The 17,994-nt window shown below is 46.3% G+C and overlaps 1 protein-coding gene across 1 annotated transcript; it reads left to right on the forward strand.

Moving 5' to 3' along the window:
* Window positions 1-1,714: 1,714 nt before the first annotated feature.
* On the forward strand, window positions 1,715-12,476 carry LOC119381615 (uncharacterized). Its single transcript, XM_049412841.1, has 6 exons — window positions 1,715-1,744; window positions 2,448-3,310; window positions 4,206-4,519; window positions 5,173-5,288; window positions 9,640-10,538; window positions 12,149-12,476. Exons 1-6 carry the CDS (start codon window positions 1,730-1,732, stop codon window positions 12,459-12,461), a joined length of 2,520 nt encoding a protein of 839 aa, XP_049268798.1. The 5' UTR covers window positions 1,715-1,729; the 3' UTR covers window positions 12,462-12,476.
* The last annotated feature ends 5,518 nt before the right edge of the window (window positions 12,477-17,994 follow it).

Below are 17,994 nucleotides of genomic sequence, written 5' to 3' on the forward strand. Positions count from 1 at the left end.
GTTGCTCATGGTGCGGCATGCACGACGACGTCGTATGCACACAACCTCTCAGCATAAACGCGGAGGAGGTGTGTCACCTTGTTGATGTCCGGACAACGTCAAGGCGCGAAAACACCTCAAGCATTGGTATAATTCTTAAAGCTTCGGCTTATACTTGCCGCTGTGGAATAATGAACTTGTGCCTTGGATGCGATGAGACGTTGCGAGCCGCAATCGCTAACCATTGAGTTACCCCAAACCCCTAAACCATTCGCTCTACCGTTCCCGTTGGGAACCTTGTGTCATGCGGATTGGTATAATGTGAAGCGAATAGTAGTCACTAATTAGATATGTGCCCCTAGATTACGCGGCCTGTTTAGACAACAGGCAAGAAGTGAACATGTCGACAAAGAAACATGAAATAGACTACACCGAAGCGAAGAATCACTAACGAAAACAGCTGAGTGCGAAAAAAAGGCTAAATGAACCAATTGGGAGCAAAGCGTGCACTAAGCGAGCAGTGTTCAATAATTAGTGATGCCACGTATGTGCGGTGTCCGTCAATTTCGTTTAGTGATATGAAGTTAAATTTCTGTATAGAGAAAAAAAGATTGTTTTCTTGCATTAGTAAATTGCCCGTTCAATATACCTCTAGAAGGCGATTGCTACGCGGGAAAATCAGCAAGAAAGAACAAAAAAGGTACACATGGCGACGCCACGTTGACGTTTCCGCACCGATTCACCATGAGGTTGTAAATTTTGATATCGTCCGCTGGGGCCTATATAAGTGTTCAGCGGTTACAATGATTTGCATTATGTACTAAGAGAGCATAACATAGCATGATCAATACAATTTTATGGAGCCGGTGTGGCCTAAACACGGAATCTGTGTCGTCGCGTGGTTTTCGTAGGGAGCCAGAGACCGTACATAACAATTTTGACGACATTTTATGAAGCCAGTGCGTCCTAACTACAATATTCATGACGTCACAGCGAGATTCAGGTGCTCAAGTTATGGCACGAAATTAAAAAAAAAAATGAAGCTGTAACGATCATTTTCTCATCTCATGATAAACGTATGATGGCAAAATTAACGACAGTAGAGTTACGTCTGAAATAGTTCAGTGGTTCGGTTTAGTTTCTCTTCGCAGTAAAGATTGGCGAGTTCAAGTGGCGCTCACGGCTTCTCGCTCGGCAAAGAAATATTGAAAGTAAACGAGATATAACAGCATTGAAGTCACTTTGAGAACAAGAATATGCAGGGATGAATGACTCGTATATTAGTACAGCAACAAATGTTTGTCATTGAGAGAGAGAGAGAGAGGGATAGACGAAACTTTATTTTTGCCCTTGCTGGGGTCATGAGAAGCGCAACGTTGAAGTGGGTCAAGATAAGAAAGTATCTAGTAGTTGTTATTATAAACCTCTCTTGCGGCCAACGACAAGGGCACACGTGCTTTCTGAAATTCGAGCGCAAGTTAAGATTATCTTTCGACAGATGCTCCTTTTTTTAAGTTGCTTCATAGGCTTCAACTAGCAGCAGAGATATACAACACCTCGGTTGGTCTGTCAAGCGTAGCCTTCGCGTTATCCTCTCTCTTAAACCCTGCGCCTGTGCCCACGTCCAACTGAGCTCAAAAGTCTTCTAACACGCATCGCGTGAGGACATATCTAGCGGTTTTTTTCCAACCCTTAAACAAATTTTTACTACACTAAAGGCTTTCATTCCCTTTTGGTGCTTCGCCAAACCATGGAGCTTCGTCAGGTACGTGTAACTTCCTCTCATTCAGGCACTGTGTTTTACATTAATATGACTTTCAGAAGTGCATAGCTTTGCGCCGCTGTATAATTTAGGAACGCTAACCACTGAGTTCCATCCTATGCATCGTTTCAAGTCGAAGTTCACCGATCGAAGGCCGAACTTTGCGATGCACGTTGTTATGTTTTCGTTAACATAGGCAAACGAATATCGGTGCGTAAGTCTACGCTATATGTCCAAGTGAATTAAGACAGACGAAATTCGTGGCTTAACAATGTCCCACAAAACTCTTGTTAGCGTTACACAACAATTAATGTTTGCTGCGCCATCAGAGCCTCATCATTTCTTTATTTGCTACGAATACTGTACGTGGTAAAATAATGCCTCTTTTAAGCAATGGAGGATACTAAGGCAACGAAGCAGCACATAATTATGGGAGATTCCCATTCGGATTACCCTTCTGCATTTCTGCAAGCACAGGCTTTCGTCTTCCGTTCTGTTAAGGCCTATTGCAGTAGAGTGGTAAATTGCGGCAAATCTATGGCGACGGCCAAAACCAGCTGACATTTCTGTGCTGCTTTTGTGTGCTATAGTATAGGAGTGTTAACACAGGGGTGTTACATGGAATACCTGCCTTTACTAAGAGGAAAGGCAGTGCAGTGTGTGCAACTATGCAAAACACTCGCGCTGTTTTGGTTTTTTTCGGCAGCTCGTTATGAAGACCGTCATCTTCATCGCCTGGTTCGTGGGGGTTTGCGTCGCTGAAGAAGAAACGAAGATTACCAGTTCCGGCAACGTGTTCGGTCTCGGGCTCCTCCAAGAAATCCCTGCCTCGCCTCAAACCAACATCTTCTACTCGCCGTACAGCGTGTACACGGCATTGGCCATGGCCTACGTTGGTGCCAGGGGCGACACACAACACGATCTGCACGAGGTGCTTGGTTACTCGACGGCAGGCTTGAGCCCCGAAAATGTACCGAGCCTCCACGCCAGGCACACGCGTCGTCTGCGTGAGCCTTCGAACTCGACGCTCCTCGTCGCCAACGCGGCTGTCGTTCAAACGGGCTACAACGTGCAACGTCATTACCTAGACACGCTCAGAGATTCCTTCGGTGCCGAAGTAAGCACAACAGATTTGGCCGATGTCCAGTCCTTGAAGACCATCAACGACTGGGTCAAGAACAAGACGGCTGGGAAAATTGAACAGCTGCTCTTTGAGCCGCTTCCCTCCGAAGCAAGGTTGGTCCTTCTGAACGCCATCTACTTCAAGGGGCTGTGGAACACTCCTTTCCAGGCAGGAGCCACGTTCAAGGTTCCTTTCTTCAATGCGGGAACAGAGCGGGTGCAGGTGGACACGATGCATCAGCAGCTTACGGCGGGATACGCCGAAGACGACGAGACGAACGCGCAAGTTATCGATCTCGCTTACGCTGGCCTTGATTACAGCATGGTTATTATACTGCCGAGAGAGAAGAACGGCGTGGATGCTATCAGGCGTAACTTCTCGGTGCCACTCTACCATCGTCTGCTGTTGAAGCTCCGGGAGAGGGTCGTCGACGTCGCCCTTCCCAAGTGAGTAGCAAGTTATGGTGCTCGCTGAAAGCTTATTGTCTTAGAGGCAGTATACAGGAGGCTCAAATAAGCGTGTAAATGGTTCACCTGAAATTTGAACGTTGTACCGCGTACGCAAATGGAAAGAATGTGTTTTGTACATGTACTTTTATAAGCTAGACAACGCTCTGAACGTGCCCTTTCATGGCATGTTGTTTTTTCGCGCTAAAGCAAAAATAAAGAAGAAAATGGAACTTATCAAGCCAGTTCAGAACAGCGATAGGGATAATTGCGCCTAGATGAAGTAGCCGACCAGGAGAAGATTTATTTCTTCAACCTTTGCTCTCCTTACCCTTAAGATATTCCTCTCTCATAACATATACACTGTTTTGTTTTCTCGTTGTGATCTGTCCCTTCCTTTTTTTTGCGTCTCCTGTCTTTCATTTACGTTTACCTCATTTCCAGAGCACAGAGTGGCCAGCAGGTTAAGAACGTGCTAACATCCCTTTCTTTAGCTCGTTTCCTCCTCCTCATCTATCTATCTATCTATCTATCTATCTATCTATCTATCTATCTATCTATCTATCTATCTATCTATCTATCTATCTATCTATCTATCTATCTATCTATCTATCTATCTATCTATCTATCTATCTATCTATCTATCTATCTATCTATCTATCTATCTATCTATCTATCTATCTATCTATCTATCTATCTATCTATCTATCTATCTATCTATCTATCTATCTATCTATCTATCTATCTATCTATCTATCTATCTATCTATCTATCTATCTATCTATCTAATCAACTTTTATTCTGCAGGTAAAACCATTACCGGTGTTCGGCCAAGAAGTAGAGTCGACGAGAGCTTTCCCCCCTCCTCACGCATTTTCTCTATCTACCTGCTCAGGTTCAAGATTGAAGGCCCGTACAAACTAAAGGAGCCTCTGTCGCATATGGGAGCATCGAAGGTCTTCGACGAGCATCAAGCCGACTTCTCGGGCATCAGCGGATCTCGCGACTTGTTCGTCCACGACGTGGTGCACTGGGCCGTTGTCGAGGTGAACGAAGAAGGCAGCGAGGCGGCCGGTGCCACGGCTGTTATCTTTCAAACTGATAGCCTCCCCGTAGGCACGCCATTCGTGGTCGACCATCCGTTCCTGTTCATCATCCACAAGAGACATACGGGAGACATTCTTTTTGTCGGACAAGTGAATTACCTATAAGCCACCGCCCTTCTGGCTCTTAAGTCTTCTCTATAGCTTACGGTAACGCCTTCGATACCGAATCCTTTGAGGATACTTACAATCAGATTAAACTCGTTAAACATCCCATCCCATCACATTTAACAATCGAATTGACCATCCAATTAAACAATACATTTAAACATCACATCTCGGCAATCACGCCTAGATATTCCTATCGTCACGTGCTCATCGCTGACGAGTTTAACTGGGATGATGAGGGTCCTAGTGGGAGCCTACTGGTACGGTCGAGGATTAGGGAGCTTCCTAGACATGCCGAGTCAAGTCACGTGCGTATGTTTGCTGAAACTATAGATTAATGTTCCTGCCGATAACGAAAATTAAAGACTGAACATCTTACGACGAGGTCAGTTTCCTGTCTGCAGCGATAGTACTAAACATTGCAAGCAATAAACACACTGATGCAAACACACGAAATCGCCCATACTTGTAAGCTAACCTCGTAAAGGCAACATAGAGAAAGCACCGTCAATTGTTAATGACAGGGACTTCGTAATAAACTGCAGTTGCTTTATGTGAAGTGTCAACGGAAGTTTTATATGAGAACGAAGTAACAGTAGAAGAGAAAGAGTAAACGTTTATTAGCAATTCCTTAAACCTTAAAAATTAAAGTGGCCAGTGCCTTCGGCCAGTGCTCCACTGGCTACAGCGGTGACTCGCCGAGCCTGGTCCAGGGTTGCCAGTCGGCATCCCAAGGCATGATGCGAGAGTCGCGCCTCCCACAAACAGTGCGCTAATGTATGTGTTTGTGAAACGAGTCCTTACGTCTCTGTTTTTTTTTTGCTGCTTCGTGTTGGTATTCTTCAAGTGATGTATTTCAAATAAATAATGCAAGAACAAATTCTTTGCCTCTTGATTTTGTTACTGATTTAAACATGCATATGATGTTGACAACGGGCTGTCGAAGTCTAAGGTGCAATGCTAAATATGGTCATGCGGTTAGTCTAATAGAATGTGGCAGGGCATGGGAGGCACTGTGGTTATTCCCTGGTGGAGGGGGTGGGGTGGCTACAATAAGACATTTTTTTCGGGAAGGCAGGGACACTCCTGAAGGAGCTAGTTATGGGATCCCTTACGGCTTCTTCTGACAGGAGAAAACGTGTGACGGTGAAGGTGATAACGACACCTGTTTAAACGGCATTAAAACGTAGTAAAGTAGGCTCAACATGTTATCACTGTAAAAAGAAACAGAAAGTGACGTGAACATTCGCTGTGGATTTTTGGGGCAGCGCTTAAGAGCATTACAGACGTGGAAGAGGAAGATGGACGAATCCTGGTGAGTTCAATTTGTTTTGTACTTTTTTTTTCCGTCCCGAATCGTGACATGCTTTATGATCTGTCTTAAGCGTTCAATAGTGAATGAAAGAATAAGAAAATAAAAGCATGAAAGGTTCAGGGAGCGGAGAGGAGCCTCGAAATAACAAGGCAGTGATATGGTTTAAGCGCGGTTTCATACTGACAACCTGCTCGTGGCTGTAGCTGTTCGCTGATGGCGGTTATACTAGTACATAATCCGATCAGTGCTTAATTGTATTGCAGCGGTGCGAATACTAAAGCATCCAGTGTAGAAACGGATTTTAAAAAAGCTGTTAATGTGTAAAGTCATCGAGCAAACATTGTATAATTTTCTTACAGCGAAGGTGCATATATACTAGCCCATACAACAACTGCCGGGATCGAATCCACTAGTTTTGGGCCATAACTACCGTAACCACTGGGCCACCGAAGCGGACGACGGTTAGTAAGAGGAAATTTCAGCCAATCACGACGCTGCGAGCATCTATAGCGAAGCCAGCTGATCAATGGTAAAGAAGTCTTACGAACGAAAAGCGTTCATTGTGAATTCGACCCCAGGTGCCCTTGCCATGGTGTGCTATATTTTAGGGGCGAAGCTCCTTAGGGTCGAGCCATGTCCCTCCCTCGTTGTGACACGCTAGTACTGGAAGCGCTCGCTCTCGCGCTCGCGCCAAAGAGAAGTCTTCTTCCTCTTATTCTTCGAGCGCCTTGATGATGATGCCAATGAGGAAAATTTCAGAATTACAGCATATCCACGAAGTGAATGATGATGAGTGGGCGCAGGCAAAACCACATATAAAATTTTAAAAAGAGGAAGCAAGCGAGAAATAGAGAGAAAGAAATAAAAAATACGAAGAAATATAGAAATAAAGATAAATAAAGAGAAAAAAACGAAAAGAGAAAAGGAGAGGAGGAAAGAAGGAGAAAACGGAAGAGAAACAAAGAAGGCTGCCCAGCACCACACTTCATTCAGGCTCGATCAGAGGGACTTGCATTGACCTCGTCTTCTCAAATTTCAGGTTGGATCCCATACAAGAACCTTTGGCTTTACATTTCACCGATCATAAGGCGGTCATAATGAAAGGAAAACGTCGCCCACATCTCAACACCATATACGCAGTGTGATTAATGAGCAACTTTGTATATACTGTACACACGTCTTGTCACGCCTTTGCATGATCCAGTGGGCAGTGTACGGGGGGATTCACGGTTAATGATCCCCCGGAGCTTCGCCCACTCGTCATCATTCACTTCGTGGATATGCTGTGGTTTTTCTTCCTGAATATAGTTATTACCTTACCTAAGTTAACTGTGTGCGCACGCTCGCTGACTGTTGACTAAGCCGAGAAGAACACGACATGGCGGATATGCATTTCGTGTGGCTCTTGTAGTACGCGCCGCAAAACTTTAGTTTTCAGCATGGTGTTTCCTGTACACCGCATATCGTTTGCTGACTTGGCCCCCTACCCGATACACCCGTGCCTTCTCTACTAGAGTAGGTGTGAAGACTTGTGATGAGACGGAAGTTACGGAAAATTCACCACCCTCGATTAAATGCGGAGGCAGCTACACAGTGTAGACCCATGCAGCGGCAAAGCGGAACACTCGCCGAATCTACAACTTCACCGCAAATCACTGTGAAGAAGTGGGCTGCGTTTCTCTCTTTTCGTTATAGTGCATGTTACATTAGTGTTCACACCACGGCTTCTGCAATGAGCTACATTCAACAAATAAAACTTTAAAGCATTCCTCATAGGGCGACAAAAAAGATCGTTCCGTCAGGGTCGTTTGCAGCCTTGAATACTGGGTGCGATACGGGAAACCCGAGACTGCCGAGACCAAATATCTGCGTCAGCAGTCTAGGAGCAAGAGTGATTGAAGCCGGTAACGAGCTCCTTCACCGGGTCCGGATCAAAAAACACACACGCGCACGCACACAAATCAGAGCAATATAAAGCTTTGAATGCGTTCAACCACCTCATTAACACGTGGGGGCGAGAAAGTGATAAGGAAGCGCCGGAGGAAACGATAGGTCGTTTTGAAGCCTGCAAAGCGCTCGCTTTTTGTTATTCGGGAGGTTGCCCTTAGCACTCTGATGAGGCACTGTCGAGGGGTAAAGAAGCAAAATGCCATCGCGAAGAGCCGGCGCCTGACCGGAGGAAGCAGCCCGAGGCGTCGAAGGACCTTGACTTTATTCTATCGCTTCGCGAACCGAAACACAACTCTTCGTAATCGCTGCTCGACGGGCGGGTATTATGAGAAACAAACAAAAAGAGACGCCACGCTGTCGCCTGGGGTCGCCAGATTAGGCGCTATTTTGAAGACCGTGGAAAGAGTGGGGTGTCGGGATGTGATTCCACGTCGCCCCTGACCAGATTGGAAGAAGCCCGTCTAGACGCTTCCCGATATAAACGACGCTGGAAACCGGCTCCGCACACACGTGGCTCAAGACGAGGAAGGCGCGGTGGGAGAGTGCGGCCAATTTTCGTATCTTGCGCGGCTTCGGCAGTTCGTAAACAGACCACAACCGAGAGCGGAGCGGCCTGCTCAGGTAGGGGAACTAATCGCTACTACGATTTTGTGATGAACGTTTTAGAGCGCATGTATTACGTTGTTTCTACGATGGTGTCATAGGAAGAAAGTTATAAACAAATGGTCACGAAAGCAATAACGATGACTCGTAAATACTTTTTACGGAATGACTATGTGAAGGATGAGAAGCCGTTTCTTATGCTCTCTCAAGACAATGCGACAACTAGGTGTGTAGGGGAGAAGACGTTAATTGAATTCTGGGGTGTTTTACCTGCCACAACTACGATATTATTATGAGGCACGTCGTAGTGTGGGACTCTGAATGAGTTTTGAATGAACTTAATCTTTTTTTTAGCGTGCACCTGAGTGCATGCACACGGGCTCTTTTTCATTTCGCCGCCATCGTAATGCGGCCGCCGAGGCCAGGAATCGAAGTCGTGATCTCGTGCTTAGCAGCGCAACGTCAAAGCCTCTAAGCCATCGCAGCCGGTGGCACAGAGGAACGCTATAGCAGAAAGAGCCAACTGGAAGCTCCCAGCAAAGTGACGATGTTAGCGATGGCTGGGCGGTTGCAAGGGCTCTCTGTCAGCCATCGTCGTTTTCGGGCACGACATGAATATGCTCGAACACTATATTTAAATATATCAAAATATATCATCACTTTGTTTCTCGTTTTGCTTCAGAGTGCTCTTTAGTCCCTTTACCAATTACAGATAGCTGGCTTCCAATGCATCCACTGCCTTTGCGATCAAGTTTGGACAAGTTTATTCAGGCGTGTAGCATAAACTAAAGCCTGGTGTCATGTTCGTCAGGCGTCGGTGATGTTAACCTCACATCATAAAGTAGCGCGAACTGCGTACGTTCCTTGCCATAAGTTTTTCTTTTTTTTATGGCCAGCGATGTTGCTTAAGTCACTGGCTTAAGGAAAAAGACGTGTAGGTCAACAGGGCTTGTTGCTGAGCTAGTTGGTTCATAACTTGAGGTAAAACTGTAATGACGCAAAGAAGACGGGGACGAAGCGAAGATCTGTCTGTCTGTTCGTGTCTTCGCTTCGTCCCCGTCTTCTTTGCGTCATTACAGTTTTACCTTAAGGAAAAAGACAAATGTGAAATCCAATTCGCAGTGGCAGGTAACAATAATGCTTAAAGATCCAGAATGGCCATTCAGTTAAGGAACTTACATTTGCTCCGTGCCTCTAAAGTTTGACACGACCATCTTTACCATTCCATTTTTTGCCGTTCTTCTGCGCAGAATCGAGACAACATGAAACCACTTCTAGCTGTGGCCGCCATGCTGGCGTTGAGCTGCTTCCAGCTCTCGCTTTGCCAGACGGACAACGAGCACAAGCTCATCGCCGCAAACAACGCATTTGCCATTCATTTGCTCAAGGTGCTTCCCAGCCTACCGAATGAGAACGTCTTCTTTTCGCCGTACAGCCTCTCGACCGCACTCGGCATGACCCTGATGGGCGCGAGGGGAGACACGCTGGAGGAATTGTCCCAAGCTCTAGGATACAGCGCGCTCTCGCTCAGCGAGAGCGATATCCGAGAGGCTTTCGCTCACCAAAACAACAGGCTGCAGGCGCACGCCCGGCAAGCAGGCCTCGAAGTGGCCAATAGCGCAGCAGTCCAAGATGGCTTCAACGTCATCGACAGTTACTATGATACTCTAAACCACACTTTCAACGCGCACGTCTTCAACGTGGACTTTCAGAGCCATGGTCAGCAGGCCGTGGACACCATCAACGAGTGGGTCAAGCAGGCGACCCACAACAAGATCGACAAGCTCTTCCACGAGCCTCTGGACACCGACACGCGGCTGGTTCTCATGAATGCGATACTCTTCAAAGGGTTTTGGGAACGCCAGTTCGACCCGAGCCAAACGACAAAGCATGTCTTCTACAACGGCGGCGTCCAGGGTACTCCGGTGGACACCATGTTCTTGCGGCACACGACCAAGCGCGGCTTCTCAGAGGAGCTGCAGTCGAAAGTGCTCGAGCTTCCCTACCGTGACAGTGATTACAGCATGGTCATCGTACTGCCAGAGGAACGGGACGGCGTGGACGCTGTCAAACAGGTTCTGACTATCGACAAGCTCAACATTGCCATTGGGTCGCTGAATAGCGCACCAGTGGCCATTTCCCTTCCCAAGTGAGTTCGGTCATAAAGTACTTATATATTTCGTCAGTTCTAATAGACGCAGAGGAGGACGTAGATAGTGGAACTCGTAGATATGACCTTGAGAGGTGACAAAGGGGTGGATGACAGCGAGCGAAAAGAATAATAATAATAATATCTGGGGTTTAACGTCCCAAAGCCACGATATGATTATGAGAGACGCCGTAGTGGAGTGCTCCGGAAATTTCGACCACCTGAGGTTCTTTAACGTGCACCTAAATCTAAGTACACGGTCCTCAAACATTTTCGCCTCCATCGAAAATGCAGCCGCCGCGGCTGGGATTCGATCCCGCGACCTTCGGGTCAGCAGTCGAGCGCCATAACCACTAGAGCACCGAGCGGAAAAAATTATGCAACGTGAGCCCTAAGTTAAAGCTGAACAAATACGAAACACTGGCTTTGTCAAAGAGCCAGCCATGCATATCCATAAATGTTTTAGCTGCAGATTGAACTTATTCAAATAAAAACATAATAAAAAGAAACTCTTGGTGCATGCATGCCTGTCTGTTAGGCGAACCAACGCCTTCGCGAAATTCGTTCAGTTGCAAGGTAGCCCTCGGGCTGTTTCCTCTATAGATCTCTGTTCTGTATTCTAGGCTGTGCTGTCCTCGATGAAGTAAAAACACGAAGTAACTGATTCCGCGACTTTCACAAAGCCTCCTTATAAATTAGTCCTATTGTCAAGCTTTCGAAAGGGAACATTCACGTCCTCTACAGCTTCATAGCACCACGGATTCCACGAGCGCGATACAGCGCCAGCGAGGACTACGCAGCACTCGCGTTCTTAACATTCTCGCTTCTAATTTGAAACGCTAAACCAGCGGCGGTATAAGACGTGTTTTCGGCAGGAATGGTACCGGGTATTTAGGACTAAGCAGACTGAATACAGCCGATACGGTGCCGAGGCAAGTAATATAGCACGAGTCCTGCGCCATCTTATCACCTCTTCAAGAACTGCTACATTTGTATCAAAGACAGCAAACTGTGTAAGTGTAAAGTAAGGTCAACCCCGAACCAAGTGTTTACACAGCCTTCTTTATGGCATGCTTTACGACACAGCTTTCTTTTCTTCATGGTGTATGCTGCGCAGTTAACTGATATTTACTCCTCGTGTGACCGATTAGACGTTCGTAATGGAAGTTGTTGAACTGGTTCCCTCGAAAAAGTGTACTTTCATCGTGTGTCAACTGTTCGTGTGTAATCTAAGCAAAGGTTCCCAGGAAAACGAAGAATTTTCAGTGATCAACAGTAATCGATATCACTAGTGCCAATGTCTCGACTCGACCAACGGTGATCGCTTCTATAGGAATATGTGTCCAAAAGGACATAATAAAAAATCAGAACAAAACAAGCAGACAAATGTAAGAAAAGCGAGAAAATCTGTGAGAGGCATCGTGTTTTTGAACAAAAGGTGCACGTATTTGACGGCGTCTACTCTACTGTGGCAGAGCTGTAGGTTTAGAAAAATGCTTGACGATTTAGAGTTACGGGCCGCCGAGGCACCGTAACAGTGGAGGGTGACCACGGTGGAGGGTGAATGAATGAATGAATGTGAAATAATAATATAACGATTCGCGTCGCAGGTTCAAGATAGACAAGCTGAACCCGCTGAAGAGCAACCTGACCCACTTGGGCTTGCGGAAAATGTTCGGCAGCGAAGCGGACTTGTCTGGCATCACGGGCGACCGTCGGTTGCACGTGTCCGACGTGCTCCAGCGGGCTGTGGTCGAGGTCAACGAAGAAGGCACCGAGGCCGCGGCTGTCTCCGGCGTCGTCGGCGTCAACCGCATCGGCATCGAGCCATTCCCCTTCACGGCTGACCACCCGTTCTTGTTCTTCATCCGCGACCGCAATACAAACGAGATCTTCTTCGCCGGACAAGTGAACGCCCTCTGAGCTGCAGTGGACACGTGGCTGCCGCACATTCCAGAAACTGCAAATTCCGCAAAAGTGTACGCGAAGTGCATTTATTACGGCTTGTGACGAGTTCTGCTACGGTGGAATTGCTGTCAAAATAACGTCACCTTCGTCTCAATTAATAAAGAACCAACACACTACGAGTGAAAAATGTCTGTTCTACAACCCCACCTAGACGGGCAGTTACGAAATATATACATCCCAGCTATGAATGAAGGAAGGAATATGACTTTTAAGGGCTCGTCTGTTACTTAGACACAATATTAATGAGAACTAACAGACAATAATGCCAAAGAAAGTATAGGTGGTGTTATTGGTGTTAATTAGGATAAAGCGTGAAGAAAGTAAAGTGGACGAAAAGATAACTTCATAGGCTGTTATAAAGTAGGGTCGCAGTCAGTGGTTTATACCAAATCATCCCAACACCTCCAGTACCCTATCCAGAATAGACCGACACTCACACAAACCACCTCAAATCATTTACGAAACACCTCTCACTTTCTCTACATAAAGACCTACATTTTTTATGCCGCAATAATACGAGCTCCGCAATGGATACAAAAATGAAAATTAGGTGATGACGTGCTTCTGACTAAGGTCTAAGATTGGTCCTCGGCTTTCCGGAGTGAAGGCGGGAACTAAACAGATCTTTTAACACAACATCAAGCGTTCTTGGTCGTCATTATTGTCAAAAAACATGCGTTGCCATAACCCTGCTCATTAAGAAATGACGTCAAAAATTTCGACTGAGTAAAAGTATGGGGCAGAATTGGCGCTCCCCCCTTCGATTGTTGGGGGGGGGGGTGCTGCCCCCTGCATACTAGTGCGGACGCCTATGCGCCCAGGATAAGAGGCGCGACGTCGAGGCGCCACGGGAAGCAAAGTATTTAAATTACAGAGACATCGCTAAACCTCCTTTTTCTCCTCGATTCAAAGGAAAGTCAGCTGAGACATCCGTCTTTAAACCATCCGTACGTGTTCTGGAGAAAGCAATGTATTAGTTATACTACGGCAAATTAAGAAACAGCTGATTGATGTCATAGTTTTCACTCATCTAATGCTAAAGAAACACGTACTTGGCGTTTGGTCGCAATCCTAACAGCAGACGTCAACACCGGTGAAACACCTATCGACTCTCCTTCCACGCTGTAAGGAAACGTACCTAGAGAAAACATTAAATTGGCAGATCGCACATCTATAGGCATCTGTTAAAGAAAAGGGACTCCAGCAGGCCCCGGCCCTGTAGAAGAACCACATATTAATATACGGAGTGCCAGTAGATTCTTGTGAAGAGTGCTACTTTTTTTTTTTTTTTGGTCAACCGTGGATGATCGACCACATAAGGGTGCTGGGTGAAAAGAAAAACCAATTATATAACGCACAAAATAGAATAAGAATGAGATCCCTTAGGTTCACATGATTTACATTTGCAGTAGAACTAAAGGAGTAGAATAAGGAAGAAAAAAAAAAACCAAGGTCGCTCTAGTGAAAGAGCTAGTAATGACTTGAGATTTTCGAGACTTCTTTCTGCCCTAGCATTATTTAGGCCTCGGAGAGACATAAATGTAGGAATACTTGCAAACGAATCCGTGGGATTGAAATTGCTGTGCTCCACCCCTGCATCTGGACGATGCCCCGGTGTGGTCTGACAATGAAAGCGCGCTGCAACATGCTTTCGCGAGTGCATCCGTCATTCGCATTGCTATCTTTGTAAAAGTGGGAAAAATTCAAGCACTACCATCTGCCGAAGACCACCTATATATATATATATATATATATGACTTGGCTTTTTTAACTCAACATCGCGCGAAGCAGTTAACGGTTTTAGCGCGCAAGAGACGAAATACAAAGAGAGACGAATCTTCAAGATGCGATCGAAACATGTTGTTAGCCATCATTGATCTGCATCGCCGCTTTGAAACTCCAGTCTGTGAAAAAAAAGATCTTTAAAGTTTTACAGAGCAGCACGACTTCACACTTCACAGGCCCATCTGCTGTGAGTATAGCTCAATTAAAGCGTCCGTCCATGACCGTCTGCGACAGGCGCCTCATAATCTGCGACAGGCGCCTCAACTTCCGTGGGAATTCATGGTGTCACCCAGACGTCCCGGCATGCCCTCTCAGCTTTCGTAGGTTTTGAAATCTGTCTAACCCTCCTCCTGCGTATACTCTTCCATCTTACCGGAAACGCTGCAAGTCCTACCGCGTTTCCTGGCGCCCCTTTCTATGTAAGCGTCTGCTTTCTATCTTCGACCCATAAGGACGCTTGCGTCTCTCCTCTCTGGAAGCGAACTCGCGATAATCTTATAACGTCAGACATCTGTCGGCTTAGCAAGGCCCTGTATGCGTGTGGTTGCGCCCTTACTCACTGGGTTTTCCACAATTTGGGCTGCTCGTGAACCCCATTTAGTAGAGACACGCTATTCGTGTGCGCCCTCTGCGATCTCTCTGAAATTGTGATGATGCCGTTATTGCACCGTCTATAGTCACCAACTACGTAAATTATTTACAAACACACACCCCCTTATTGCACTTGCGTGACTGGAACGTCTCTCACGCACCTCCAGTTCTCACCTCCGCCGCTTCTACGCGTTCTTGTAGCATCGCGTTACCTTGCGGTCATTAAAGCGGCACTACCAAAGCCTTGGTGCTGCCCTTGAGAGCCGTAAGCAAACTTTCGTCATCTCGATAAGCAGTCGACCGGATGCTCTCCCTTAGCATACATGTTCATCGATACGGCCTACGCACGTGGGTTCCGAGTTTGTATAGCCGAAGGTATATCCTTCCAGACCTACGGAATTCCCTGTCGCTTCAACTCCGCATCTCTCCGATACATTTTGTAACGTACACTGTTTATGGGTCGCCCGCTTATTCTTCGAATACATTGCCTCCCGGAGGAGTATGCGCTGTGGCAAGATTCTTCATTGATAACGGCTACCCTTGACTGCAATATGAAGAATTAATACAACAGCGACTGCACACGTACTGCTGTGTCTGTGCACGTATTGCCATCTTCGTGTCGAGGTCACAGAAACGTCAGATATGACCACGTTGAATAAAATGGCGCATGACATCCTTTTCAACAAGGTCAGTCGACGCACATTGTGTGATGGCATGGATGTCGAAGGCGACTACCCTGGCCTAATATTTCTTTCTTCAGCAATAGTAGGCTCCGTCCAATTTGAACATAACCATAGATTTAACTTTGTACCTTCCAAAGACTGCTGAGTCGGAACAGCTCAATAAAAAAAAACTGTGACGTCACGCTGACGCAAATTTAGAAGAAAGAAAAAACTAACTTTGACCCTGCGTTCTATCCGAGTGATACACTTTTTATGGCTAAAGTAACGAATCTGTAGTTTTGGAATAATATTGTTCCGTGCTGACTTGCAGGGGCGTAGGTAAGATATTTATTTCCGGGGGGTCAGACACTCTTTTATATATGTTCAAGCGTGCATTTATATGTGTGCGTGTATATATAAACACACGAATTGTAAAAACTTTAGGTGGAGGGGGTTTGCCTACCTTACTCCATTTCGGTTAGTGTCAGCATTTGTAGTATTAGTGGAATGAAAACGAAATAGAACCCCTCCTCATGACTGACGCCTCTGAAACGGAACCCACGTGTATGGTGCTGGCTGTTGATTATTATTATTATTATTATTATTATTATTATTATTATTATTATTATTATTATTATTATTATTGTTGTTGTTGTTGTTGTTGTTGTTGTTGTATGCATAGGTGAGAAGATAGGAAAGTAAAGAAAAAAATGACGAACACTTGGATAATAATAAATAAAAACACGGGCTGCAGATCCCGCGGAACCGAAAACCAGTCATCCTTCGTTTTGTCGTACCAGACGTCCAGGACATGCACGCCTAAGGTACTTGACCAACTAGCTCAACAAACTGTCCTTCTGAAGGTACTTGAAGGGTTTCTAAACGACTCCGAGTTCAAAGACAAGAGAGTCGTTTCTTTGCTGCCTTCACTTTACTTCCTACGGGTGCTGTCTCCTCCTCACCACTTACTTCTTCATAAAACACGTGGACAATGTCAGCACTAAGCGTTGAGCCTATCGGGATTTCGCGTTTTTCGACTACACGTTGTTGTCTCCGCTTGCGCAGTCGAAAACGCGCAAAACGAAATGAAATCAGTTCATCGCGCACGATAGTCATACGAGACAAGTCAGAACGGGCGTGCGGTTGCATGGAAAAACAGAGCAGGAGACAATTCATAACCGAGATCCCTCGTATATGGACCAATCGAGAACTTAGTTCCTTATTACGTCACGTGAACAGAGTTCTATAGCGTCACGAATTGTGCCGTAAAGACAGGAAGCACGAGCAGAGAATAACGCGCTCGTTCTTCGTATTTTTAGAAGTCGTTTAGGGGCCCTTTATATAATATACGAGATGCTCATGTTTCATTCTTCAAGGACTGCTACGCACCCTGATGTATTTTCTCGATCCATCAGCCTTTCCATTCGACACAATCTCATAAACCGAGCTGCCGCAGGACCGTCGCTCCCGTCACATACGCAGCGGCATACAGGGACGACGTCTAGAAACATTGGTTCCTTTCGAGATTTGAATGCTCGTGCTGGTCGCGACGCAGATCGACGCGCGTCCCTCCACTGCGCCCAAGTTAACCCCCCTCTCCTTTTAGGAATGAAGTTGCGCTTCCTGTCGACGGATGGCGTTAGTGGTCCCACATTTAAATCATAACTATCCAAAGGAATGCCTCGCAGAAGGCGCGATGGTACATGAGACAAACCCGACGGAAAACGCTCAGCGCTTCATCATCATCTTCATTATCATTAACCTGAATACGCCCACTGCAGGACAAAGGCATCTCCCATGTATTTCCAATTAATCCGCTCATGTGGCTAAAACATAGGCGTGCGAACAGGGGGGGGGGGGGGGGGCAGGGGGCAGTCACCTAAGAAGGGGGGGGGGGAACGTCTGCCCCATACTTTGACTTAATAGGGAGGGGGGAGCGCTGCGATGAACCGTTCCCCCTCTCCCCTTGATGGGGAACCCTGCGCACGCCTTTGCCTGAAAAGCATACAACAGCTGCATCTTACCGGTACTTACCCACGAGACAGAAACCTGGAGGCTTACGAAAAGGGTTAAACTTATAAAGACGACACAGCGGGCCATGGCAAGGAAAATTACAGGTGTAACCTCAAGGCCCAAAAACAATGCAGAGTGGGTCAGGGATCGTAGGCGTGCTAAGGACAACATAGTCGAAATTAAGTGGGAATGGTCAAGGCATGCATCGAGAAGCCAAGATGACCGCCGGTCATTAAGAGTAACAGAGTGTATTTCAAGAGAAGGCAAGCGCGGTAAGAGGAGGCTGAAAGTGAGGTGGGCAGATGAGATTAAGAACTTATAAGAAGTCTGCGTGGATAACCTCGCTGCAGCAAGCATAAGACCGGGCCAGCGCTTGCCAGCGCCTAAAGATTGGTTTACATGCATATAACTTGAGTTTTCCGTCCCTTGCGCTCAGG

This window comes from Rhipicephalus sanguineus, chromosome 2 (genome assembly GCF_013339695.2).
Source record: "Rhipicephalus sanguineus isolate Rsan-2018 chromosome 2, BIME_Rsan_1.4, whole genome shotgun sequence".
In the NCBI taxonomy this organism is placed as follows: Eukaryota; Metazoa; Arthropoda; class Arachnida; order Ixodida; family Ixodidae; genus Rhipicephalus; species Rhipicephalus sanguineus.